The 25,666-nt window shown below is 41.0% G+C and overlaps 2 protein-coding genes across 12 annotated transcripts in view; both read left to right on the top strand.

The window, feature by feature from the left end:
• The first annotated feature begins 480 nt into the window (after window positions 1-480).
• On the top strand, window positions 481-24,228 carry ZNF559 (zinc finger protein 559). 11 transcript variants are annotated; one of them, XM_030820935.1, is made up of 9 exons: window positions 497-698; window positions 988-1,076; window positions 10,734-10,837; window positions 11,679-11,910; window positions 18,141-18,360; window positions 18,841-18,929; window positions 19,545-19,671; window positions 21,467-21,549; window positions 22,067-24,228. In XM_030820935.1, exons 5-9 carry the CDS (start codon window positions 18,333-18,335, stop codon window positions 23,438-23,440), a joined length of 1,701 nt encoding a protein of 566 aa, XP_030676795.1. In that variant the 5' UTR covers window positions 497-698; window positions 988-1,076; window positions 10,734-10,837; window positions 11,679-11,910; window positions 18,141-18,332; the 3' UTR covers window positions 23,441-24,228. The 11 variants fall into 11 exon arrangements, with proteins under 11 accessions (XP_030676799.1, XP_030676802.1, XP_030676795.1 ...); XM_030820939.1 differs by lacking the exon at window positions 10,734-10,837 and having other exon boundaries at window positions 481-562; XM_030820936.1 differs by lacking the exon at window positions 988-1,076.
• LOC100581535 (zinc finger protein 177) overlaps window positions 24,070-25,666 on the top strand; it is a 40,942-nt gene continuing 39,345 nt past the window's right edge. Inside the window, exon 1 of the mRNA XM_030820931.1 lies at window positions 24,070-24,164. Within this exon, the coding sequence (XP_030676791.1) occupies window positions 24,089-24,164 (76 nt within the window). The 5' untranslated portion in view covers window positions 24,070-24,088. The remainder of the gene's footprint in view (window positions 24,165-25,666) is intronic.

Raw genomic sequence — 25,666 nt, 5'->3', positions numbered from 1 at the left:
GTATTTGGACTCATGAAGATTCTGTATCAGAGCCCTTGAGCTGCTGCTTGGCCAGTTCCCACACTGTGGAGTATGCTTTCGTTTTCAAGAAATCCCAGCTCTTGTTCTTTTGTTGCTTCCTTCTTTCTTTGCTTTGCTGGGCGTTTTGTCTAATTCTTTGTTCAAAACGCCAATAACCTGGACAGCTTGCAGTCAAGACCCTCTACCGGTAACACTTGCCCTCTTCGGGGAGGTAAACAGCATTTCCTCTCTGCTCTGGGTTAGAAAAAGGGGGGGGGGGGGGGGGGGGGGGGGGGGGGGGGGGGGGGGGGGGGGGGGGGGGGGGGGGGGGGGGGGGGGGGGAGATCCGCCTGCCGGGAAAAAAAAAAAAAAAAAAAAAAAAAAAAAAAAAACCGCAGCGCTGATGTGGAACCCCGGGTCCCGCCCCCCTATGTGGTCCTAGCGTCTGCGCGTGCGCGGACTGTCTGCATGTGCGCATGCGCATAATGGCCGCCATCTTAACCGCGCGTTCCCGGCGTCTGAGGTAAGTTTTCGTTTCTGGGCGGCGTCCGGTCCTGCCCCGGTGAGGCCACTCGGGAGTAGGAGGGTCGAAAGGGGAGGCGCCAGTGAAATTGAGCCTGTCCCGTGCACTGTTGGGCAGTTCGAGGATCCTGTGGGCGCCCCCAAGTCGTGGCCCCTCCTCTGAGAGCCACAGTCAGGTCTGTCGTCTGGGGTCGAGGCGGCTGCATTGGGGCCTCGGCCCGGGAAGAGGCGGGGGGCACGGCTTTTCCATTCTCTCTGCTCCCCTCTGCAGAAGCCTCATAGGTCCGGGCGCGGCGGCTCACGCATGTCATCCCCAGCGCTTTGGGAGGCTGAGGTAGGAGGATTACTTGAGGCCAGGAGTTCAAGACCAGGCAGGGCAACAGAGGGAGACCCCGCCCCCACCCCCCCTACCATCTCTAATGGAAAAAAAAAGCCTCCACATCCAGCGTTGTGCCTTTTCTCCAGAAGGAACAGCATCTCTGCCCTCCTGTTCACGGTGACTTTTGCTTGGCGTCCTCCTGGCCTCACCAACCTGACAATTCTGTCGTGTCTCGGTGAGGACTTCATACACTTGTTCTGGCTGTGGGTGTCGGGTCTTTAAGTTGTATCGAGGTGGAAAGAAACCTTTTCAGGTTGTTCGGGAGCACATGGATCTGTTACCATCGAATGCATGAGTGGATGAATGCACATAAATGTAAAATTTACCACCGAGGAAAAACGCAGTACTGCTCAACTGTGGTTCCAGGCCATCACCTCGATCTCACCCTAGCGCCATGTAGATTCCCCCAGAGCCTCAAAACAGGAGGGCGTCCCTAGGAACACGGTGCAGGCTGATTTACTAGCAGGAGGGATTGAATTGATAATGAATACGAAGATACCTTTTGACAGGTGGGTTTTCTCCCAGTTACTCATTTGAGAGCCTTACCGAGGGCGGGGCAAGGTGGCTAACACCTGTAATCCCAGCGTTTTGGGAGGCTGAGGCTGGATGATCGCTTGAGCCCAGGAATTTGATGCCAACCTGGAAAAAATAGGGCAAGCCTCTGTCTCTACTAAAAGTAAAAAAATTAGCCGGGCATGGTGGTGTCTGTGGTCCCAGCCACTTTGGAGGCTGAGATGCGAGGATCACTTGAGCATGGGAGGTCGAGGCTGCTGTGAGCTGTTATTGCGTCACTGCATTCCAGCTTAGGCGACAGAGTGAGACCTTGTTTCAAAAAGAAAAAAAAGTGCTGATCTAGAGAACGTCTGTAGCTCGAGTAAAACAAATGTCTTTAGTCCGGGCGTGGTGGCTCACGCCTGTAATCCCAGCACGATTGGGAGGCTGAGGCTGGTGGATCACGAGGTCAGGAGTTTGAGACCAGCCCGGCCAACATAGTGAAACCCCGTCTCTACTCAAAATACAAAAAAATAAGCCGGACGTGGGCTCCTGTAATCCCAGCTACTGAGGGGCCTGAGGTACGAGAATCGTTTGAACCCGGGAGGCAGAGGTTGTAGTGAGCCGAGATCGCGCCATTGCGCTCCAGCGTGGGCGACAGTGCGAGACTCCGTCTCAAAACAAAACAAAACAAAAACCCAAATGTCTTTAACCCTTAACCTACATTCACTAGTTGTTAAGATTTGTTTCATTTTTTTCTATGTATACTTTATGATGAGCCATTTAAATTGGAAGTGAATGAACCTTCCCCTTTAAAATTAAACGTGTATCTCATATACCTCCTAAAAGTGAAGACAAGCGTAAAAGAAGACTTCAATGTCCATGCCCACCCCCAAATCAAGTCAAATTTCCCCAGCTGTCCAAAAGTCACCATTATAGTTGCCAGGTTGTTTGCATATTTTTAGATCTGTTAAATCTGTTTTTAACTAGAATATTCACCTGATTTTTTTTTTTTTTTTTTGAGACAGAGTCTCGGTCTGTCCCAGGCTGTAGTGCAGTGGTGTGATCTCAGCTCAGTGCAACCTCTGCCTCCCGCTTTCAAGCGATTCTCCTGCCTCAGCCTCCCAAGTAGCTGGGATTACAGGCGTGTGCCACCACGCCTGACTAATTGTATTTTTAGTAGAGACAGGCTGGTCTCCAACTCCTGACCTCGTGAGCTGCCAGCCTCGGCCTCCCAAAGTACTGCGTGAACCACCATGCCCCGCCATTCACCTGAATTTTTAAAAATAAAATTTTGGCCTTTGAAGATTTCAGGAGCATTATCTTGTAAAATGCTGGCGTTCTCGTGCAATGATGCTTTCCTGTGATTTTATTTGATTTACCTGTGTCCTGTATTTCTTGTAAAGTGGATGTTGGGGTTAGAGTGGTACTGTCTAATACAAATATAATGCAAGGCACAGAAGTAATTTTTTAAAATTTTAGTAGCCAAATTAGAAAATGTTAAATGTATGTGTGAAATCATTTTTAATATATTAAAAATGCAGCATATCCAGTTATCAATACAAATTTATGAAATGAATGACTAGTGTAGTCAATATAAAACTGAGACATTTCACGCTTTTTTTGTACTAAGTCTTTGGAATCCTGCACGTATTTTACACTTACAGCTAATTTTCATTGGAAATTCTTGATCTGTATTTAGAGTTTATAAAATTTACTGTTGAAAAAGTAGATTAACAAACCCAGGTTGTTCCAAACATACTTAAAAGTTTTTCAATAACAATTTTATTTTTAAAGTTGAATTAAAAGTAAATAAAATTAAGAATTCATTGCCTCGGTTGCACTAGCCACATGGGGCTAGTGGCTATTGAGTTAGACTGGCCAGATCCAAGGCTTCCATTTTCTAGGCAATGTACTGGGCTTCATATTATATCCTATCAGTGGTCACATACTACAAGTTTGTTAGTGATGCTAAGCATTTGGTCAAGGTACTCATCTCTGTATAGTCACGTTTTTCTTACAGTAATCTATAAGTGATACTTTGGCCACAGGGTAATAATCTGTTCCCCAACAGCCTTTCACCCAGTGGTTTTTTTGTTTGTTTTTGTTTTGTCGTTGTTGTTGTTGTTTTGACAAAGTCTTGCTCTGCCGCCCAGGCTGGAGTACAGTGGCGTGATCTTGGCCCACTGCAACCTCTGCCTCCCCAGTTCAAGTGACTCTCCTGTCTCAGCCTTCCGAGTAGCTGGGATTACAGATGTGCGTCACCACACCTGGCTAATTTTTGTAATTTTAGTAGAGACAGGGGTTTCACCATGTTGGTCAGGCTGATTTCGAACTCTTGACCTCAGGTGATCCTCCCGCCTCAGCCTCCCAAAGTGCTGGGATTACAGGCATGAGCCACCGCACCTGGCATCACCCAGTGGCTTTAACATCACTCATTTATCTTCTGAACCTGTTTTTACTTTGAGAGGTTAACAATTTTTTTTCCTAGTTCTGTCGTTCTTTCTCCATTCTTTATCTGACAGTCTTAGGTGAAGAGGAGCTTTCTTTCACCACTTTCACTGCCCTCTATACTTTTTTTCTTTTTTGGAATGTCACAACTTATTCTAGTTTTTTTTTTTTTTTCTTTTCATTCACTGTATTATAATCAATTACTGTCATTCGTATTGATGCTCAAACTGTCCCAAGTTTGACCAAAGGTAATCTTTTAAATTTGGCTCTGTGTCTTGTGACACAACTCTACTAATCTGAGTGCAAAATCAGACCCCAGTTCGCTTTGTATTTTCCTCTTACAGACTTCGAATCAATGATTGCTCCAAAAAGTCATGTTCCTTTTAGACACTAAGGTCTGTGTGATAGACCCACAGTGGACGTCTGTGGCCTTACAGTGGACATCTAGAATATGTATTTTCTTACATCATACATTTATACTCATATCCCCATTACAAACTTATGAGATTTTTTGTTTTTCCTTATGTTTGTATCTCTCACCTCTTATTAATAAAGACCTTGACTCCTAATGACACTCATATATTATTTGTTTTAGCAACATTGCCAGATGACTAGTATTACTACCAACTGTTACTTTTAGTATTGAGTTTCTTTGTATTTCTTTTTGTCCTTACTAAGGATATAAAGTTAAAACGTTTGTTTGAACTCAGTTTTTTTCTCTGTGATGTTATCAATTTGACATACTATTAGGCTTGTTTGTCTTTACACTTTTAAGATTTGCTTTTTTGAATTAACCTTTTTTTTTTTTTTGAGACGGAGTTTTTGCTCTTGTTGTCCAGGCTGGAGTGCAGTGGTGCAATCTCGGCTCACTGCAACCTCCAACTCCTGGGTTCAAGGGATTCTCCTGCTTCAGCCTCCTGAGTAGCTGGGATTACAGGCTCCCGCCACCATGCCTGGCTAATTTTTGTATTTTAGTAAAGACGAGCTTTCACCATGTTGGCTAGGCTGGTCTCAACTCCTGACCTCAGGTGATCCATCTGCCTCGGCCTCCCAAAGTGCTGGGATTACAGGCTTGAGCCACCGCGCCTGGCCTAAATGGAGCAGCATTTTGATAGTCTCAGTGCAAAGTAGGGCTGTATAAAGGAGTCAGCATTGTATCTGGATGCAAACAACACAGGGTCGCATTTCCTTGGAAACAGTAAATTTGAGTAGATGTGGAATGTTGTGTCAGAAATCTTTTATTTGAAATTCAGCACCTGGGTTGTAAATTGATACTACTTCTTGGTGTCAAAAAATTACATAAACCCTCCAGGCGAAAGTGGGATATTTCAGTCTTTCTGATATTTCTTACTGATACAATTTCAAACAGCAAATTTCTAATAACTGATTTTAGAGAACAAAGTTTCACAGTGAGTAAAAAAGCAACAGTAACTCAAGAAAGTCATTAGAACCGCTTTGTTCTTTTTGTGGTAACTGTACAGCGGCGTTTTTTTTTGTTTTTTGGGTTTGAGGCTTTAAGTTTTAAACTTTTCTTTTTTATTCCTGTGCTTACCCAATACAGCTTTTTAAAAATCATAGTTTATTATTCCTGTTTCATAAGTGGAATGGCCTTGAGCATATGTGGTGCCATAGTTTTTAATTTTTTTATATACAATATGATTGATTTTTGTATTTAGTTTGAGAATCTTTGTTTTTCACATTTAATATGTTATCTTCCACTTTTTCCCCACTGTAAAGTTAATATCTTACTCTGTGTAATTAAAAAGTTTGTAATAGGGAGATACTTGGAGACTAGGCAAATATTGTGTTTTCATCCTACTATATGCCCACTTATTTTAGTATCCATTGGTAATTATGACCTGTAATACTTATTATTGTGCTATTTTTCCAAATTATGAATTTCTGTTCCAGTCATATCTTCTGTATTTATTGGAATTCTGCAAAAAACAACTTTTCTTTCTCTTCCCTTTATTAAATTACTTCACATCAGTATAGGCCAGTGGCTGTTACCACTATTTTTTATTTTCTTGCTCAGAATGTCCCAGACTTGGTTATTGGGAACTCCCTTAAGTTGATTTCTGCATTTTTTTTTTTTTTTGACATGTTCCCATCCTTTTTGGAGAATTTCTTTACTTTCTGGCAGTGTTCAGGCTCATCTTGTTCTTTCCTTGCCCTAGACCTGGAATTGATCTCTGGGGAACTCTGGTTCCTTTTATTGGAGAATGAAATTCATAAACCAAGATCTGGGCATTAGGTGTGCTTATTTCTTCTGGACCCTCAGAGTGGACACATCTGGGAAATGTGTGTGTCTATACACACACCAAAACATTTATATCTGCCTATATGTATTGGTATATACTCCTAAAACCATGACGTATTTAATAGGTGTTAGGGTTTCAGTTTTGCAAGATGAAAAGGGCTCTGGAGGGTGATGGTGGTGATTGTACAAGCATATGTACTTAATGCTACTGAACTATACACTTGAAAATGGTTAAGATGTTAAATACTCTGTGTATTTTACCACAATAAAAAAGTTTACAGAAAAAAAAAACCACGATATCATATCCAAATCTCAGCTTTTATTCTATTTCTGAAGAATATGTCATTGGACTATTGATAGGAATTGCATGGAATCTGTCGATTACTTTGGGTGCTATGGACACTTTAATATTCTTCCTATACATGAACACTGGGTATCTTTTTGTTTATCTGTATCTTTTCCAGTTTCTTTCATCAGTGTTTATAGTTTTCAGATCTTTTACCTCCTTAGGTAAATTTATTCCTACATATTTTTAATGGTATTTTAATGGAATTCTTTTCTTAATTTCTTTTTTGGGTAGTTTATTATCTATGTATAGAAACAGAACTGATTTTTGTATATTGGTTTTCGTTTGCTTTTTTTTTTTTTTTTTGTAACAGAGTCTTGCTCTGTGGCCAGGCTGGAGTACAGTGGTGCAGTCTCGGCTCACCGCAACCTCCACGTCCTGGGTTCAAGCGATTCTCCTGCCTCAGCCTCCCTAGTAGCTGGGATTACAGGCACATGCCACCACGTCCAGCTAATTTTTGTATTGTTAGTAGAGATGGGGTTTCACTATGTTGGCCAAGATGGTCTCGAACTCCTGACCTTGTGATCCACCTGCCTCGGCCTCCCAAAGTGCTGGGATTACAGGCATGAGCCATCATGCCCAGCCTGTATGTTGATTTTGTATCCTGCAACAAAAAGTAAATTTGCTTGCTTGTTCTAACAGTTTTCGGTGGAGTTTTTTGGGTTTTCTGTATATAAGATCATGTCATCTGTAAATAATTGATTTTACTTCTTCCCTTCCAATTTGGATGCCTTTTATTTCTCCCTCTCTGTTTTGCTTAATTGTTCTGTCCAGGTTTTCTGGTACTGTGTTGAACATAAGTCATTAGATTGGACACCCTTGTCTTGTTCCTGATCTTAAAGGAAAGGTTTTAGCTTCCCACTATTGAATATGATGTTAGCTGTGGGCTTGTCATATGGCCTTTATTATATTGAGGTACATTCCTTCTGTACACAAATTTGAGAGTCTTTTTTTTTGAAACGGGAGTCTCGCTCTGTCTCCTGGGCTGGAGTACAGTAGCACAGTCTCTGCTCACTACAGCCCCTCCTCCCAGGTTCACATGATGCTTGTGCCTCAGCCTCCCAAGTAGCTGGGATTACAGATGCACACCACCATGGCCAGCTAATTTTTGTATTTTTAGTAGAGATGGGATTTCACCATGTTGGCCAGGCTGGTCTCAAACTCCTGATCTCAAATGATCTACCCGCCTTGGCCTCCCTAAGTGCTGGGTTTACAGGCGTGAACCACCATGCCTGGCCTGTTGAAGGTCTTTATCATGAAAAGATGTTTTATTTTGTCAAGGCTTTGTCTGCATTTATTGAGATGATTATAAGAACTGTGTCCTACATTCCGTTAATGTGGTGTATCACATTGCTTAATTTGTGTATTTTGAACCATCCTTGAACTCCAGGGATAAATCCTACATGATGTTAATACGCTGTTGAATTCAGTTTGCTTCTATTTTGTTGAGATTTTCTGTTTGTTTTGTTTTTGAGACTGGGTCTCACTCTGTCTCCCAAGCTGGAATGCAGGGGCACAATCGTGGTTCACTGCAGCCTTGTCCTCCTGGGGTCAAGCAGTCCTCCTACCTCAGCCTCCCAAGTAGCTGGGACCACAGGCATGTGCCACCACACCTAGCTAACTTTTTGTAGAGATGGGGTGTCACTATGTTCCTCATGCTGGTCTCGAACTCCTGGGCTCAATCCTCCCACCTCAGCCTCCCAAAATGCTGGGACTACAGGCATGATCCATTACACCTGGCCTTATTGAGGATTTTTGCATCTACATTCAACAAGGATATTGGCCTGTAGTTTTCTTGAAGGCTTCCTGTCTGGCTTTGGTATCAGGGTAATGGTGGCCTTATAAAATGAGTCTGCAAGTCTTCCTTCTTCAGCGTTTTGGAAGAATTTAAGAAGTATTGGCATTCATTCTTCTTTCTTTCTTTTGAGACAGAGTTTTCCTCTTGTCGCCTAGACTGGAGTGCAGTGGCATGATCTTGGCTCACTGCAACCTCCGCCTCCTGAGTTCAAGCAATTCTCTTGCCTCAGCTTCCTCAGTAGCTGGGATTACAGTCACCCGCCACCCCACCTGGCTAATTTTTGTACTTTTAGTAGAGACAGGGTTTCACCATGTTGACCAGGCTGGTCTCTAACCCCTGACCTCCAGTGATCCACCCGCCTTAGCCTCCCAAAGTGCTGGGATTACAGGCGTGAGCCACCGCGTCTGGCCCATTAATTCTTTTTTTTTTTTTTCGAGATGGAGTCTGGCTCTGTTGCCCAGGCTGGAGTGCAGTGGCGCAGTCTCGGCTCACTGCAAGCTCCGCCTCCCGGGTTCACGCCATTCTCCTGCCTCAGCCTCTCCGAGTAGCTGGGACTACAGGCGCCCGCCACCACGCCCAGCTAATTTTTTTGTATTTTTGGTAGAGACGGGGTTTCACCGTGGTCTCGATCTCCTGACCTCGTGATCCGCCCGTCTCGGCCTCCCAGAGTGCTGGGATTACAAGTGTGAGCCACCGCGCCTGGCCGTGGCCCATTAATTCTTTAAATGTTTGGTAGAATTCACCAGTAAAGCCATTTGGTCCTGTTGGTGCAGGGTGGTTGTTTACTGATTTAATTTCCTTACTTGTTTTTGGTTGTCCAGATTTTTTATTTCCTCATGATTCAGTCTTGATAGGTTGTGTGTTTCTAGGAATTTGTCCGTTTCTTCTAGGTTTTCCAGTTCGTTGGCATGTAAGCATTCATGGTAGTCTCTTCTGGTTCTCTGTTTTTCTGAGGCATCCATTTTAATGTCCCTTTCTTTCATTATAATCCTGTTTGAGTTTTCCTTCTCTTTTTCTTAATTACCATAGGTAAAGATTTCTCCATTTGGTTAACTTGTTTTAAAAAAACCAGCTCTCAGTTTTGTTCTTTTGTTTTCTAGTATCTATTTCATTGATTTATTTTTGCTCTAATCTTTATTATTTCCTTCCTTCCAACTTTGGGCTTCGTTCTTTTTCTAATTCCTTGAGGCATAAATTAGGTTATTTGATACCTTTTTTTTCTAATATAAGTATGTATTGCTATAAAGGTTTCTCTTAGAACTTCTTTTAACTGCATCCCGTAAGTTTTGATATGTAAGTTTTATTTTTGTTTGTCTCAAGATAATTATTAGTTTTCTATTTTAATTTATTCCTCGACCCTTGGTTGTTCAAATACTGGTTAATTTCCACCTATTTGTGAATTTTCCAGTTTTTAGCCTGTTACTGATTTCTAGCTTCATACCATTATTTTCAAAAAAGATGGTTTTTGTGATTTCAGTCTTCTTAAATTTGTTAACTTGTTTTGTCGCCCAACATTTTATTATCCTGGAGAATATTCCAGGATAATATTCTCCTGTGTGCTGGAGAAGAATGTATTTTGTACTGCTGTTGAATGGCATGTTCTGTTTCTACATCCATTTCATCTATATTGTTTTTCAAGGTCACGATTTTCTTATTAATATTTCGTCTGGATGATCTGGTCATTGTTGAAAGTGGAGTATCGAAGTCCCCTACTATTATCATATTGCTTTTTCTTCTTTCAGATCCATTAATATTAGCTTTATGTATTATGAGCTCCCTAAATATGTTGGTGTATATGTACTTAAAACTTTTATATCCTTTTGATAAATTGGTCCCTTTATTATTATATAATGACCTTTGTCTCTTGTCACAATTTTTGTCTTAAAGTCTAGTTTGTGTAATGTAAGAATAGGGGCTCTTGCTGTCCTTTGGTTATCATTTGCATGGAATATCTTTTTCTAACCCTTGACATTTAGTCTGTGCCCCTTAAAATTAAAATGAGTCTCTTGTAGCCAGGAGATAGTTGGATCTTGTTTAGTTTGTTTTGAGATGGAGTCTCACTCTGTCGCCCAGGCTAGAGTGCAGCGCCATGATCTCAGCCTACTGCAATCTCTGCCTCCTGGGTTCAAGCAAGTCTTCTGTCTCAGCCTCCTGAGTAGCTGGGACTACAGGCGCATGCCACCACGCCTGGCTAATTTTTGTATTTTTAGTAGAAACAGGGTTTCACCATATTGGCAAGGCTGGTCTCGAACTCCTGACCTCGTCATCTCCCTTCGTCAGCCTCCCAAAGTGCTGGGATTACGGGTGTGAGCCACTGCACCCCACCTGTTTCTTTGTTTTCACCATATTCAGCCATTCTGTGTCTTTTCATTGGGGAATTTAATCCATTTAAAGTAATTGTTGATAGATGATGACTTGTTATTACCATTTAGTTCATTGTTTTCTGGCTGTTTTGTAGTTCTTTTATTCCTGTCTTCTCTTGCAGTCTTCCTTTGCGATTGATGACTTTTTGAATATGCCATTCTCCTGGTTTGCAAGGTTTCTGCTGAGAAATCAATGGGTAGTATTATGGAGATTCCTTTGTATGTAGTAAGTCATTTTTCTCTCCCTGCTTTCAAAATTCTTTTTGACTTTTGACAAGTTCACTATAATGTGTCTCAGTTTAGATCTCTTTCAGTTGAACGTTTTTGGGGGCCTTGAGATTCATGAATATGGGTTCCTCTGTCTCCCTAGATTTGGAAAATATATAGCTATTCTTTAAATAGGCTTTCTGCTCATTTCTCTCTCTGCTCCCTCTGTAACTTCTTTAATGTTTCTGTTCACTTGGCAGAGTTCCACAGGTTCTTTAGGCTTTCTTCACTCTTTTTCATTGTTTTTTCTTTTTATTCCTCTGACTGACTATAATCTGTTTTTTATTTTGTTGTTCTGTTTGATGATGTCTGCTCTTGGACCCCTCTAGTTAATATTTCCGTTCAGTTATTGTACTCTTCAGCTCCACTATTTCTCTTTTGTTGTTTTTCATTTCAGTCTCTGGGTTGAATTTCTCACTTCATTCATGTATTATTTTCCTGACCTCATATAGTTATGTATCTCTGCTGTAATTTAACTCACTGATCTTTAAGATGATTATTATGACTTCCTTCTCAGGTTATTCACAGGTCTCCATTTCTTTTGGGTTGGCTACTGAATATTTGTTTTCTTCCTTTGTGTCATAGTTTCTTCTTGATTCTTCATGCTATTTGTAGGTTTGCTTTGCTGTCTGTGCATTGAAGTGTAGGTATTTCTCTCAGTCTCTATTGCTTAGTCTTGACTGGGAAAGACCTTCATCCATTAGCAGTGCTCCGTATGAGACAAGATCAGGACTGACCCCTACAGGAGTATACTATAAGGTTGATGACAAGTACACCTTCTCTTCTCTCTCTCTCCACAGAAAAGCCTCCGTTTGTGATTTTTCTCAGTCATACAGAGCAGATGTAAGAGGATGTCTGCCTCATTTCTTTCTCAGATGATCAGCACCTCAGTATGAGGCAAGATGGCTACTAGCCCCTTGGAGAACCCTCTGAGAGGTCAGGAGGTCAAGTAGCCAATCTCACTTCTTCCCATGAAGAAATAATCAGTCAAGGCAACTGAGCTGAGCTGGTTTTGGAGAAGGGCTGATGACGGTAAGTTGAAAATTGTTCTTAGCCATATAAATGCAACTGCTCTCAGTTTGTGCTCCTCTGGGGTTGCTTGTAATTATTAGCTTGATGATGGATTTCTCTTCAAGGTATTTTGGTTCCAGTATTGTTGTTATGTGTTTCCATGAGTGAACAGAGAAGTAGGGCTTCCTACTCTGCCATTTTACTGACATTCTCTATGATATATTACTTATTGAATCTTAAAATACAAATAAAGTAGTTCTGAATTGCTAATTCAGACCCCTGTGGAAAACAAATTTATTAACTGAGTTATTTTTGTGTCATTCTTTTATATTTAGGCTTAGATTATATGTTCAAAATACTGTTTTCCAAATTCACTTAGATGAGTTATTTTTATCTTTCAATATGGTTTTGTTATTCATTTGTAATACAGTTAAAAAGCAATCGTTTTTGTCACCTTAAAGTATAATGTTAGCTTTGGCGTTTTTGTAGATGGCCTTTATTAGGCTGAAAATTTTTCTTGGGCTTATTGAACTTCATTAAAAAAATCATGGTTAATGAATTTTGTCAAATTCCTTTTCTGCATCTCATGAGATCATCTGATTTTCTGGCCTGCTAATATGTTGCATTAAATTAATTTACATTTGAATATCAATTTGGCATTTCTGGGATATGTTCTAACTTGATGTATTATCTGTTCATAAATAGAAGTATACATATGTATGTATATATGTATATATATATATCCACATATATATACACATATATATATCACTGTATTCATTTTGCTAAAATTTTACTAAGGGTTTGTATTAACTCTGCTCTGCAACCAGCCTGTGATAGCTGAGGGCCCAGAGTGCCTTAAATGGATTTATCTTCACCCCTTTGCCCTGCCACTTGCCTTTGGGGATGGCTGCCTCCGTCATCAGGGAGGCTACATGCACCTCAGTGATCCTGCCTTATCCCAGCCTTTGATATACTATGGTCTAATATTAGGTGAAGACTTGTGAAAGTCTGTGGTGGATTCATCACTGTGAATTCTGTAACTGAGATGTCTCAGAATTCTAATGTGGTCAATCAGCCCACACTCTGCTGTCAAATTTTGGTAAGATTTAATGATGATTTCTTTATACCTTCATGTGTGGCAGATTCCTTCTCTCATCACTCATCCAAGATTGAGAAAAATCATGGGTATCTTCTTAGCAAAGCTTATTATTTAGGTTTATCTGCATTCTTGGCTCTCTGATGTGTTTTTAAAAGGTATGATTTTGTAGCTATGTGGCTTGTGTTTTAAGAGAGAAGGATCAACCCTTGGAAGTTCTACATTCTAATATGAATGTATGAGAACATGTATTTTGGTTTTTGTTTTGTTGCATTTTTGAGACAAGGTCTCACTCTGTTGTCCAGGCAGGAGTACAGTGGCGAGATCACGGTTCACTGCAGCATAGACCTCCCGAGGCTCAGGTGTTCCTCCCACCTCAGTCTCCTGAATAGCTTGGACTGTAGGTGAGTGCTACCATACCTAGCGAATATTTGTATTTTTTGTAGAGACAGGGTTTCACCATGTGTTGCCTAGGCTGGACTCAAGCAATCTACCTACCTCAGCGTCCCAAAGTGCTAGGATTACAGGCATGAGCCACCGTGCCCAGCCATAAAATTTTAAAAATAGATATATGTAGAGTTATACATCCAGGAGGATTTTTAGAAATGGGACTGCTAAGTTAAAGGGTAAATGCCTATATAATTTAACTATATGCTGCCAAATTCCCTAGTTTTTTTTTTTTTTAATGAAATTAAAAATAATTCCAAAGGAAGTTAGGCGTAGTGGCTCACACCTGTAATCTCAGCACTTGGGGAGGCCAAGGCAGGAGAATCACTTGCGTCCCACCTGAGCAACATAGCAAGACCCCATCTCTACAGAAAACTAAAGAATTAGCTGGACATGGTGGCACATGCTTCTTGTCCTTGCTACTTGGGATGCTGAGGCAGGAGGATTGCTTGAGCCCAGGAGGTCAGGGCTGCAGTGAGCCAAGATTGTGCTACTGCACTTCAGCCTGGGCAACAGAACAGGGCCCTGTCCTCCACCCCCACCCAAAAACAAGCCTGAGAATAAGAGGAGATAACTCCTACGTATGTAACTGACAAAAAAAGGCTAATATCCAAAATATATTAAGAACTCTCTTAAATGTTATTTCCAAAAATTCAAACAATCCAATAGAAAAATTAGAGGCTTGAGCAGGCTCTTCACAAAACTGACTGTACTATGGATAATAAACATGAAAAATTGAAGTTTTTATCCTCATCAGTAATCAGGCAAATGGAAATTAAATCTGCCACTACACATATATCAGAATGGCTAAATCCAAAAAGAGTTACAATACCAAATGTTGAAGAGAATTTAGAGAAACTAGAGTTTGTGTATACTTTCAGTGTATAAAGTAGAAATATGTTTTGAAAAATGGTTTGGCATTGCATTCCAAATTTGAATGTAAGGATATACCTTTAAATGCAACCATATAACATCATAATTTGAAATAGCCCAGAATTAAGCAACTCGAATGTCTGTCTACAAGAATACGTGAATAAACCATGCCGTACTGGTTAAGTATCAGAAATATTTGGGACCAGAAGTCATTTGGATTTCAGATTTCTTCAGATTTTGGAATATTTGCATTATACTTCAGAAATTTAAAATGTTCCAGTGAGCATTTCCTTTGAGTATCATATCTGTGCTCAAAAAGGTTTTTTTGGAGCATTTTGGAGTTCAGGTTTTCAGATTAGAGATATTCAACCTGTATTATGGAGTGCTTTTAGGTAAAAGGAAAATAACTATAGCTATGTGCAACAGTGTATGGATGACTCATAAACGTAATGTTGAATCAAAAAAGCTAGACATAAACGAATAGATTATTTCATTTATAAAGTTTAAAAACAGACAAAATTAATCTGTACCGTTAGAAGTGAGAATAGTTTCCATTTGAGAAGAGGGGCAATGATTTAGATGTGTCATGTGTGCATCAAGGTGTAGAAATTAATGATGCATTATACTTTTGTAATTCTACACTTTTGTGAATATATATTTCAATTAAATGTTTAAAAAATTGAGATGTCATTTCCAAGTGTTTGAAAGAGATTAGCAAAATGAATATAAAGAAAACATAATAACACTAAAAGCAACATTTAATGGGAAAAAAAGTAAAAGTGATCAGTAAACCCAAGAGATAGGTTTTTTAGAAGTATAAAATTGACTGGTCATGGCTGGGCACGGTGGCTCATGCCTGTAATCCCAGCACTTTGGGAGGCCGAGGTGGGCGGATGATGAGGTCAGGAGATCAAGACCATCCTGGCTAACACGGTGAAACCCCTTCTTTACTAAAAATCCAAAACAAATTAGCCAGGTGTGGTGGCAGGCGCCTGTAGTCCCAGCTACTCAGGAGGCTGAGGCAGGAGAATGGTGTGAACCCAGGAGGCGGAGCTTGCAGTGAGCCAAGATCATGCCACTGCACTCCAGCCTGGGCGACGGAGTGAGACTCTGTCTAAAAAAAAAAAAAAAATTGGCTGGTCATGGTGGATCACACCTGTAATCCAGCACGTTGGGAGGTCAAGGCGGGAGGATCGCTTGAGCCCAGGAGTTCAAGATCAGCCTTTCCAACATTGTGAGAAACCCCTTCTCCATTCCAGCCCCACCACCAATCTCTACCAAAAAAATTTTTTTTAATTGGCCAGGTGTGGTGGTGGCTTTTGCCTGAAGTCCTAGCTACTCAGAAAGTTGAGGCAGGAAGATTGCTTGAGCCCAGGAGTTCAAGGCTGCTGTGAGCTTGATCCTACTATTGCACTATAGCCTTGGGGACAGAGTGCAGCCCTGTCTCCCCCATACTCCCAGAAAAGTATAAAATAGACAAACTTTTGCACAATGTGTGATTTCAGCATTTCATCCATCCCATACGTTTTCTTTTTTCTTTTTCTTCTTTTTTGTTGAGACAAGGTCTGGCTCTGTCTCCCAGACTGGCATGCAGTGGCGTGATCTTGGCTCACTGCAACCTTTGCCTCCCAGGCTGAAGCCACCTTCCCACCTCAGCTTCCCAAGTAGCTGGTACTACAGACATGCATCACCACACCTGGCTAATTTTTGTGTTTTTTGTAGAGATGGGGTTTTACCCTGTTGCCTAGGCTGGTCTCAAACTTGTGAGCTCAAGTGATCTGCCTGCTTTGGCCTCCCAGAGTGCTAGGATTACAGGCATGAGCCACACCCCAAACATTTTCTACCCTCTGCTAGGACCTATGGATATTAAAAGAAAAACTTTAGATAAATGTAATAGTTAAGCATTAAAGGATTCGTGAATCTGGCAGCACTCAAAACCAGAAGAGGTTCAGGGGGCTCTGCTGTAGCAGCAGGCACAGCTGGCTTTTGTAGACTGAATGTGGAAGCAAAGTAAATAACTTACTTAATTGGCTACAGCTAGGCATTAGCCTTAGCCGTATTCTGAGTTTCTTTAGTGAACCATTAGTATTACTCTATTGCTTTGGATAAAAAGTTGAGTGTCACTTTTTTAGGCAAGCCAGATGTCAGTTTTCAAGTGTCTTATGGTTATTTTCTTCTATTTTCTTGCCAGAACCAGTTCTGAGTCTGTAAATATACATTTATATGTGTGTGTGGTAGGAGAGGTGGAGGATGATATTACTTATCTATTCATCTACTTTTTTCCCATAGCACTTGTCACCAGTTGACAAAATACATATTTATGGCCAGGCACAGTGGCTCACGCATGCAATCCTAGCACTTTGGGAGGCCGAGGCGGGCGGATCACCCGAGGTCAGGAGTTCGAGACCAGCCTGACCAACATGGGGAAATGCTATCTCTACTAAAAATACAAAATTAGCCAGGCGTGGTGGCGCATGCCTGTAATCCCAGCTACTTGGGAGGCTGAGGCAGGAGAATCACTTGAACTCGGGAGGGCAGAGGTTGCAGTGAGCTGAGATTGCGCCACTGAACTCCAGCCTAGGCAACAACAGCGAAACTCCATCTCAAAAAAAAAAAAAAAAAAAAAAACTTATTTATGTGTTTACTATCTGCTTAGCCCTTTAGAATGTGAGATACCTAAGGTCTAGGACATTTTTTGTATAGTTGACTGCTCTATCCTAAGTGTCTAGTATATTACCTCAGAAAGATAAGGTCCTTCATAAATGTTTGCAGAGTGAATGAAAGCATAAGCCAGAGATAAGGACTTGAAGGGAAGCCATCTGGCCTACATGACTTTGCCAGCTGGAGGAGCTAAAGATGTTTAAATTCAATAAACCATTTGTGTTGGGGGTCCTCAAGACCACCACCCTCATGCTCAGTGATAGAAGCACTCACAGGACTCAGAAGCTATTAAACCTACAGTTATGGTTTATTACAATAAAAGGGTACAGATTAGAATCTGCAAAGGGAAATGATGAATGAAGTCTGGAAGAAACTGGGCTTCTCTCCCATGTAGTTCTTTCCCATGTAGTCACACGGACAGTGCTTAATTCTCTTAGTAAAAGTGTGTAGTATTCGTGCAAACCGTTGCCATCTAGGGACGCTCACCTGAGCTTTGGTGTCCAGGATTTTTACTGAGGGTTAGTCCCGTAGGCATACAGCACCTGAATGACTTACTTCATACACTTATGCCCAGCCCCTCAACAGTTCAAACTCATGCATTATTGCCAGAAGCCTCAGGCATACAAAAACAGGCCATCAACATAAGTCATATTGTTAGCATACACAATCTGGTCACACCACTATAGTTTGGCTCAATAGCTCAACCATAGAAAAATATACACTTACCAGGCAAGCTGTTCCATACGCTAAAAGATTATCTCTCACAAACTGAGCCAAGTGTCAGTCCTGAAGACAGATGTTTCTCAGGAGAGTGCAGGGTTTGGGCAACCCAGGCCTGTTGAGTTAACCTTTCCACACATCATTTCATGACGATCTCATGGTCACGTTGGAGAATAAGAAGAACCTCAGGAGTTTAGGTTTGTGAGTCAGAGTAACCTGTATTCATATCCTGGCTCACACTTTCTAATTGGTGATGTTGGGTCAATTAGTGTCTGAGCCTAGGTTTCCTCAACTAATATGGTAGTAACAAAAACTGCTTTGATAATTATATGAACTTACCCTACCACTGTTTCTGGCACATGGGTACTAGGTAAACAGCATTTGTTGTTATTTAAGTCCACGTGGCATAATACTGTAGTGGCATTCACGTGAACAACTTCATCTTCTGCAGAGATGGCTAATGAATGGTGCTTGATGACAGATGAGTAATGCCTGTTGCTTAAAGATTGACGGTATGAGGCAAGACTCCCACTACTACTTAATCAAGAGGAATGGAGATTGACCTGCCCATAAGTTCAGACAGTGTCTTGAAGAGACTTTGGGAACAAGATATTCAGGCACATTTCACTGTTAGACCCACAGGATGCTGGCCATTGATCTTTCCCTCTGTGGTAAGTCCGTGTTGATGGTCCTTCAAGACCCTGCTTTAACCAGTCTGTGAACAGCTTGTCTTGTGATTAGGGTTTAGGGTCTAAGTGGCCCTGCTTTTGAGATACCTAGAAGAGGCTAAAGTAGATGTGAATATTCTGTGGTCTAAATCCTGGGATTTGGGAAGGAGGAGTAAGTATGCAGGCTTTTGTGGAAGAGGTTCTGCTTAATCACATGACGAGTTTCATTTTTGGCAAATAAGAAGGAAAATGTTAATTTCTCTGGACTTTTTATTCCTTATAAAATGGGATTGTTAAACTCTCTCTCCTGGTCATCAAAGCCTGAAGCATATTTTCTGGCTTCAGGTGAGACAGGCTGCTTAGGCATTTTATTATAACAATGTGTATGTGTCCACTTAGCATTAGTATGAGGTGGCTTCTTGCCTTGTGAGTATGGAAGCTATCAGCAGCCTGGATTCTCAGGTTTTATTTCTTCTTCTCAAGATCATCTTTCTCAAGACGTTTTCTGTCTTCATGAGGCAAAATTTGAAGAGGAAAGGCTGGTGGCTGGGTGGTTGACAAATTACTCTCAGGTAAGTAGGAAATCGCTTTTTCTGTAGAAGCATATGCTTCTTCCTACCATGTAGATGTGTTTTCTCCTAGTGGAACAGAGCCCCTGCAAGCAAAGAGGGTCTGCTTAGGGACCACATCTCTCATCAAACTTCTTCGGACCACAGGGCCTCTCACGTGGTTAACAGATTTCACAGGGAAATGATCCTGCTATCCCAGCGTTTACTAATTCAGTCTGACTGTCATCCATGCTGACTGTATGTTTTCATTTTGCTGTGATAGACAGGGAGAGAATGCACATGTGCTTCTCAGAATTTGTGCTGTCACTGGAGCATTTATTTGAGTGTCTATAACGTATTCAGGATTGTGCTAAAACCTGTCAATAGAGAACAATAGGAAGAAGTCACAATCTAGTTGTGCTGAGATATATTCAGTTAGGTGAAAGAGGTGCCCTTCAAGCCATATGACTAGATGAGATCACCAGTGGATATGTACAGACAGAGGAGAAGAAAGTGAGGACCATCAAGTGATAGGAGACCAAAGAGTTGTCAAGGCATGCCAAGACAAGGTCCCTCATTCTCCAGTCAACGTAGTGGAGAATGTACTTGCCTGACGCCAGCGTGTGTGTGATGGTTTAGGACTCAGTGACCTTTGAGGATGTGGCTGTGGACTTCACCCAGGAGGAGTGGACTTTGCTGGATCAAACTCAGAGAAACTTATACAGAGATGTGATGCTGGAGAACTATAAGAATCTAGTTGCAGTAGGTAAGGCTGGTACCATTCTTTTCATTTAGTTTTTTTCTGGAACAAATATGTCTTAAGTAACTGTATTCTAGACTCTCTGCTTGTTAATGGGCTGCATTGGTAAACAGGCTAAACATTGTTTCCATCTCATAGACCTTACTGCCTAGTGATTTTTCTGATGAAATTGAAGATCTGTTCATTGTTCTGGCTTTGTTTTCTCCATGAATAAAAGACTTAGAGCTTCTTGAATATGTATATGAGCTTGAGCCTGGGTTTCGTGGAAGGATTGCTAGTCCTTTTGGTGCACAGTGAATGAGAAAAGAGTATTTGCAGTTTAGGTTCACTTGAAAGTTTTTGTCTTGAACATTGTGTTGTTTGAGTTATACCTGAGAGGGTTCAGAATGCCCAAACGGCAAAATCTTAGCCTTAATTCATGGGACGCATTTGTTATCCCTTGCATGTTCTTTTTTTTTCTTTTCTTTTTTTTTGAGACAGAGTCTCGCTCTGTCGCCCAGGCTGGAGTGCAGTGGTGTGATCTCGGCTCATTGCAAGCTCTGCCTCCTGGGTTCACGCCATTCTTCTGCCTCAGCCTCACGAGTAGCTGGGACTACAGGCACCCACCACCACACCCGGCTGATTTTTTTTTTTTTTTTTTTTGTATTTTTAGTAAGAATGGGGTTTCACGGTGTTAGCCAGGATGGTCTTGATCTCCTGACCTTGTGGTCCACCCACCTCGTGATCCACCCACCTCAGCCTCCCAAAGTGCTGGGATTACAGGTGTGAGCCACCGTGCCCGGCCATCGCTTGCACATTCTGACATCATTCATCTTTCGCTGAGAGCAGGGTACTAGCTATGCAAACATAGTTTGACTTTTCAGGTGAAACAAGAAGAGTTAAAGACAGTGCAGAAAATTCTCCAAGATGAGAGAAAAGACAGATGTGATTATTTGTGAGAAACAGCGCTGATCTATGAGAGGTGCAGTCTGTTTATAAATGTTAAATAGGAAGGTTTTGAAAGTGTACTTTTTTGGGGAGAATATCAAGGCCAATTGGTTTCTGAGGTTACTTGGGTACCTTAACTGCTCTTTCTCTTTCACTTTATCCATCTTGGAAACTTTCTTTTGCCCTGACATTAAGATCTATCTCATTTCTCCTTTAAATTTATGATTTGCATTTAGCTCTGTATCCATTTCCTTTCAAGTTTGTTTCCCTGGCTGTACCTCTTTCTTGTTCACTATAAAGTCTCAATGTTTAGAGAACCATTTCTTTTTTCTTTTCCTTTCTTTTTTTTTTTAGAGACAGAGTCTTGCTCTGTCGCCAGGCTGGAGTGCAGTGGCGTGATCTCGGCTCACTGCAACCTCTGCCTCCCGGGTTCAAGCGATTCCCCTGCCTTAGCCTCCTGAGTAGCTGGGAGTACAGGTGCATGCCACCACGCCCGGCTGATTTTTTTTTTTTTTTTGTATTTTAGTAAAGATGGGGTTTCACCCTGTTGGCCAGGGTGCTCTCAAACTCCTGACCTTGTGATCCACCTGTCTTGGCCTCCCAAAGTGCTGGGATTACAGGCGTGAGCCACCACACCCAGCCTAGAGAACTGTTTCTTAGTGCATCACCTACCAACTTGACCTCAGTACCTTACTGTTGCTAGACTCTTTATTACATCCAAATTTCTCAATTTCTGTTTCCCTTTCTTTAAAAATACAAACTATATTTCAAGCCAGTGTTTGAAAATATGTTACACACTAGCCTCGCATTTTTAACACCCTTTTTAAAATCATTATTTCTCTAAGAACTTAAAATTTTTTTCATCTTATTTCAGATTGGGAGAGTCGTATTAATACCAAATGGTCAGCACCTCAGGAGAATTTTTTGCAGGGGAAGACATCCAGTGTGGTGGAAATGGTAAGATTCAGAAGGTATAATTTATTGCCTTCCATGTTAGAGGAAGATTGGAAATTCCATAAAATGGAAAAGCAGCACAATAACCTTGAGACATTTGAGACTAGTGTTTTTCACCCAAAAATAATCTGTCTCTTGGAGAGACTATGGATCATGAGTTTGACAAACACTCTAAACATCCCTCAGAATATATTCGTTTACATCTTTATTTCAACTAAACATTCCCATATAGATACCTCAGATGTTTTTGATAAATAATTCACTCTTGGGCCGTTATCAGCTAAGCTCTATTGAGAAGCCTTGTGAAAGTAAAGAATATAACAGAACTTCCTGCAGTCACTTTGTTCCACTTGAAAACACTCAGGTCTGAACCATGCATTGCAATGAAAATGGCAGGAACAAACAATTTCAATTATATTAACTTATTTTCCATGCATAACAGAATTCAGAGTAAAAGGGAGAATCTGAATGAAATACATTTGGAAAACTTGTATGAATCATCATTAATTTTCACCAACAGGAGAGAAACCATTTTGGAGAGGAACTGTTTGACTTTAACCAATGTGAAAAAGCTTTGAGTGAACACTCATGCCTTAAGACTCACAGGAGAACTTACTTTAGAAAGAAAACCTGTGAACGTAATCACTGTGAAAAAGCCTTCACAAAACCCTCTACCTTTACTTTACACAAGAAAACTGATATTGGAGAGGAACTTCCTAACTGTAATCAATGTGAAACAGCCTTCAGCCAACATCTACATCTTGTTTGCAAGAAAACTAGCCAAAATCTACATCTCGTTTGCAAGAAAACTCACACTCAAGAGAAACCATATAAATGCAGTGACTGTGAAAAAGGCTTACCTTCCTCCTCACACCTCAGAGAATGTGTAAGAATTTATGGTGGAGAGAGACCATATACTCATAAAGAGAATGTCAAAACCTTTTCTCATTCTACAGGCCTTTTTGTACACATGCAAACTCAAGATGGAGAAAAATTCTGTGAATGTAAAGCATGTGGGAAACCCTTCACTCAGTCTTCATATGTTACTCAACATTTAAGAACTCACAGTAGAGTGTTACCTATAGAACATAAGAAATTTGGCAAAGCCTTTGCTTATTCCCCAGATCTTGCTAAACATATAAGACTTAGAACTAGAGGGAAATGCTATGTTTGTAATGAATGTGGCAAAGAGTTTACTTGTTTCTCAAAACTCAGCATTCACATAAGGGTTCACACTGGAGAAAAACCATATGAGTGCAACAAATGTGGGAAAGCCTTCACTGATTCATCAGGTCTTATAAAACACAGGCGAATTCACACTGGAGAAAAGCCTTATGAATGTAAGGAATGTGGGAAAGCTTTTGCTAACTCTTCACATCTTACTGTACATATGAGAACTCACACTGGTGAGAAGCCTTATCAATGTAAGGAATGTGGAAAAGCCTTTATTAATTCCTCTTGCTTTAAAAGTCACATGCAGACTCATCCTGGTGTAAAACCCTATGACTGTGAACAGTGTGGGAAAGCCTTTATTCGATCCTCATTTCTTATTCGACATTTAAGAAGTCACAGTGCAGAAAGGCCTTTTGAATGTGAGGAATGTGGGAAAGCCTTTAGATACTCCTCGCACCTTAGTCAACATAAAAGAACACATACAGGGGAGAGGCCATATAAATGTCAAAAGTGTGGGCGAGCCTTCACTATCTCATCAGGCCTTACAGTACACATGAGAACTCACACTGGTGAACGGCCCTTTGAATGTCAGGAATGTGGGAAAGCCTTTACTCGGTCCACATATCTTATTCGACATCTAAGAAGTCACAGTGTGGAGAAACCATATAAGGAATGTGGGCAAACCTTTAGTAATTCCTCATGCGTTAATGAATGTGTGTAAATTGGGGCTGATACTTGGAAAGAATGTGGTAAAGCCACTGCTTCCTCACACTTATTGAACATGTACTCATTCATAGTGGCAATGTACACAGTCATAAGGAATGTGGGAAGCCTTCCTTGGTGTCTCAGATTTCAACAATTCCAGTAGAAGAGAAGACATACGAATGTAAGGAATGTAGGAAAGTCTTGGCTCCTTCCATAGACCTTACTTACTATTCATGTGTCTGTGCATCCTAGGAAACAAACTGAACGTAGGAAACCATCAGTCAATGCTTACGTCTTACTGAGTCTGTTTGAACTCATGCTGGAGAGAAATGCTATGAATGTGAGGAAGGTGGAAAAGCTTTCATTATTTTCCTCGGGCCTTACTGAGCCTGTGAGCACATTGGATGTAAATGCACGTCCTCTGGATGTAAGGAATGTGTTGAAACCTTTTGCTCTGCCTTATACCTTAATATTCAACTATGATCTCACAAGTGTGAAAAATCTTATGAATGTAAGATGTGTGGAGATTCTTCTTTGTTTTTAGCTTCCACTTTGGGAACGTGTCAAAGCACACATTGAGAAGTCCCATGAGTGAAAGAGATGTTGGAAAGCCTTTGAACTTGGTCATTAGGAAACATCCACACTGAAGAGGAACTCTGACTGTATGGAAGGTCAAAAAGGCTGTATTAATTTACATGCAAAAAGTCACACTAGAGGAATGCCATATCAGAATGCTTTTCGTAAATATACATGTTTTAAAGAGGTATATATTATTAATAAAAATAAATATCTAGCTGGTTTGAAGATCCTGAGTTAGCTCGATTGTTCACAGTTACAGATGGAACTCTTAATTATTTAGGAGTTCCACTCTTTCCCCCATTTGTCACTACTACACTTCACTAGTCTTTAAAACAATTTTGGGCTGGGTGCAGTGGCTCATGCCTATAATCCCAGCACTTTGAAAGGCCGAAGCGAGTGGATCATTTGAGGTCAGGAGTTCGAGCCCAACCTGGCCAACATGGTGAAACCCCATCTCTACTACAAATACAAAAATTAGCCAGGCATGGTGGTACGTGCCTGTAATCCCAGCTACTCGAGAGGTTGAGGCAGGAGAATTGCTTGAACCCGGGAGGCGGAAGTTGCCGTGAGCTCAGATCATGCCATTGCACTCCAGCCTGGGTGATGTGGTGAGACTGTCTCAAAAAAAGAAAAAAAAATTAAAATATCCTCAGAGGGTTTTTTAATGAAAAACTTAGTTATAAGAATAAGGAATTGAGGAACATTTGGGGATACAAGTTTTTACTTACTGCATACAAGAAAATTGGTACTGGCCAGGCATGCTGGCTCACACCTTAATTCCAGCAATTTGGGAGGCCAAGGCAGAAGGATCACTTGAGCCCAGGAGTTCAAGACCAGCCTGGGCAATATAGTGAAACCTCATCTTGACAGAATAAATAAGATTAACTGGGTGTAGTGGTTTGTACCTATAGTCCCAGCTATTTAGGAGGCTGGGGCGAGAGGATTGCTTGAGCCTGGTCAGGGAGGCAGAGGTTGCAGTGAGCCCTGATCGTGCTGCTACACTCCAGCCTGGGCAACAGGATGAGACCCTGTCTCAAAAAAAAGAAAAGAAAATTGACGCCAGCAAAGAAAACCAAATAAATTAAGTTTGCCTTTCTATGTGTCTTTAAAGACTAATGATGTTGAACATCACTTTCATATGCTTATGAGTCTTTGGTGAAGTGTACATTTAATGATCTTTTTTCACTGTTGCTGAGAATCTGTGGTTTGAATTATTGAGGCAGGTTCTTTCAGTAAGTTTGAGGTATAATTGCCATGTAATAAACTGCACATGTTTTTAGCATACACTTTAAGTTTGGACACATACACACCATCAGGATAATGAACATACCTATCAAACCAGATGGTTTCCTCATGCCCTTTTATAATTTCTTCTTCTCACCCTTCCCTGCCTGTCACTCTCCTGATCCACTGATTTGCTTTCTCTTAGAATAGACGACTTTATATTATGTACAGTTTTTATATAAATGGAATCATGTAGTCTGGCATCATTCAGGATAATTTCTAGATCCATTTATGTTGTAGAATCCATTTCACTGCTGAATAGTATTCCATTGCAAGGCATACCACAAGCTATTTATCCATGTGTTATTTCTGCCTTTTGGCTATTGCAATTAAAACTGCCTTGAACACCCATATGCCGATTATTCTTTTAACATATGCT

The sequence above is a fragment of the Nomascus leucogenys genome, chromosome 10 (genome assembly GCF_006542625.1).
Source record: "Nomascus leucogenys isolate Asia chromosome 10, Asia_NLE_v1, whole genome shotgun sequence".
Taxonomy (NCBI): Eukaryota; Metazoa; Chordata; class Mammalia; order Primates; family Hylobatidae; genus Nomascus; species Nomascus leucogenys.
This window is presented reverse-complemented; position numbering and strand designations above follow the sequence as displayed.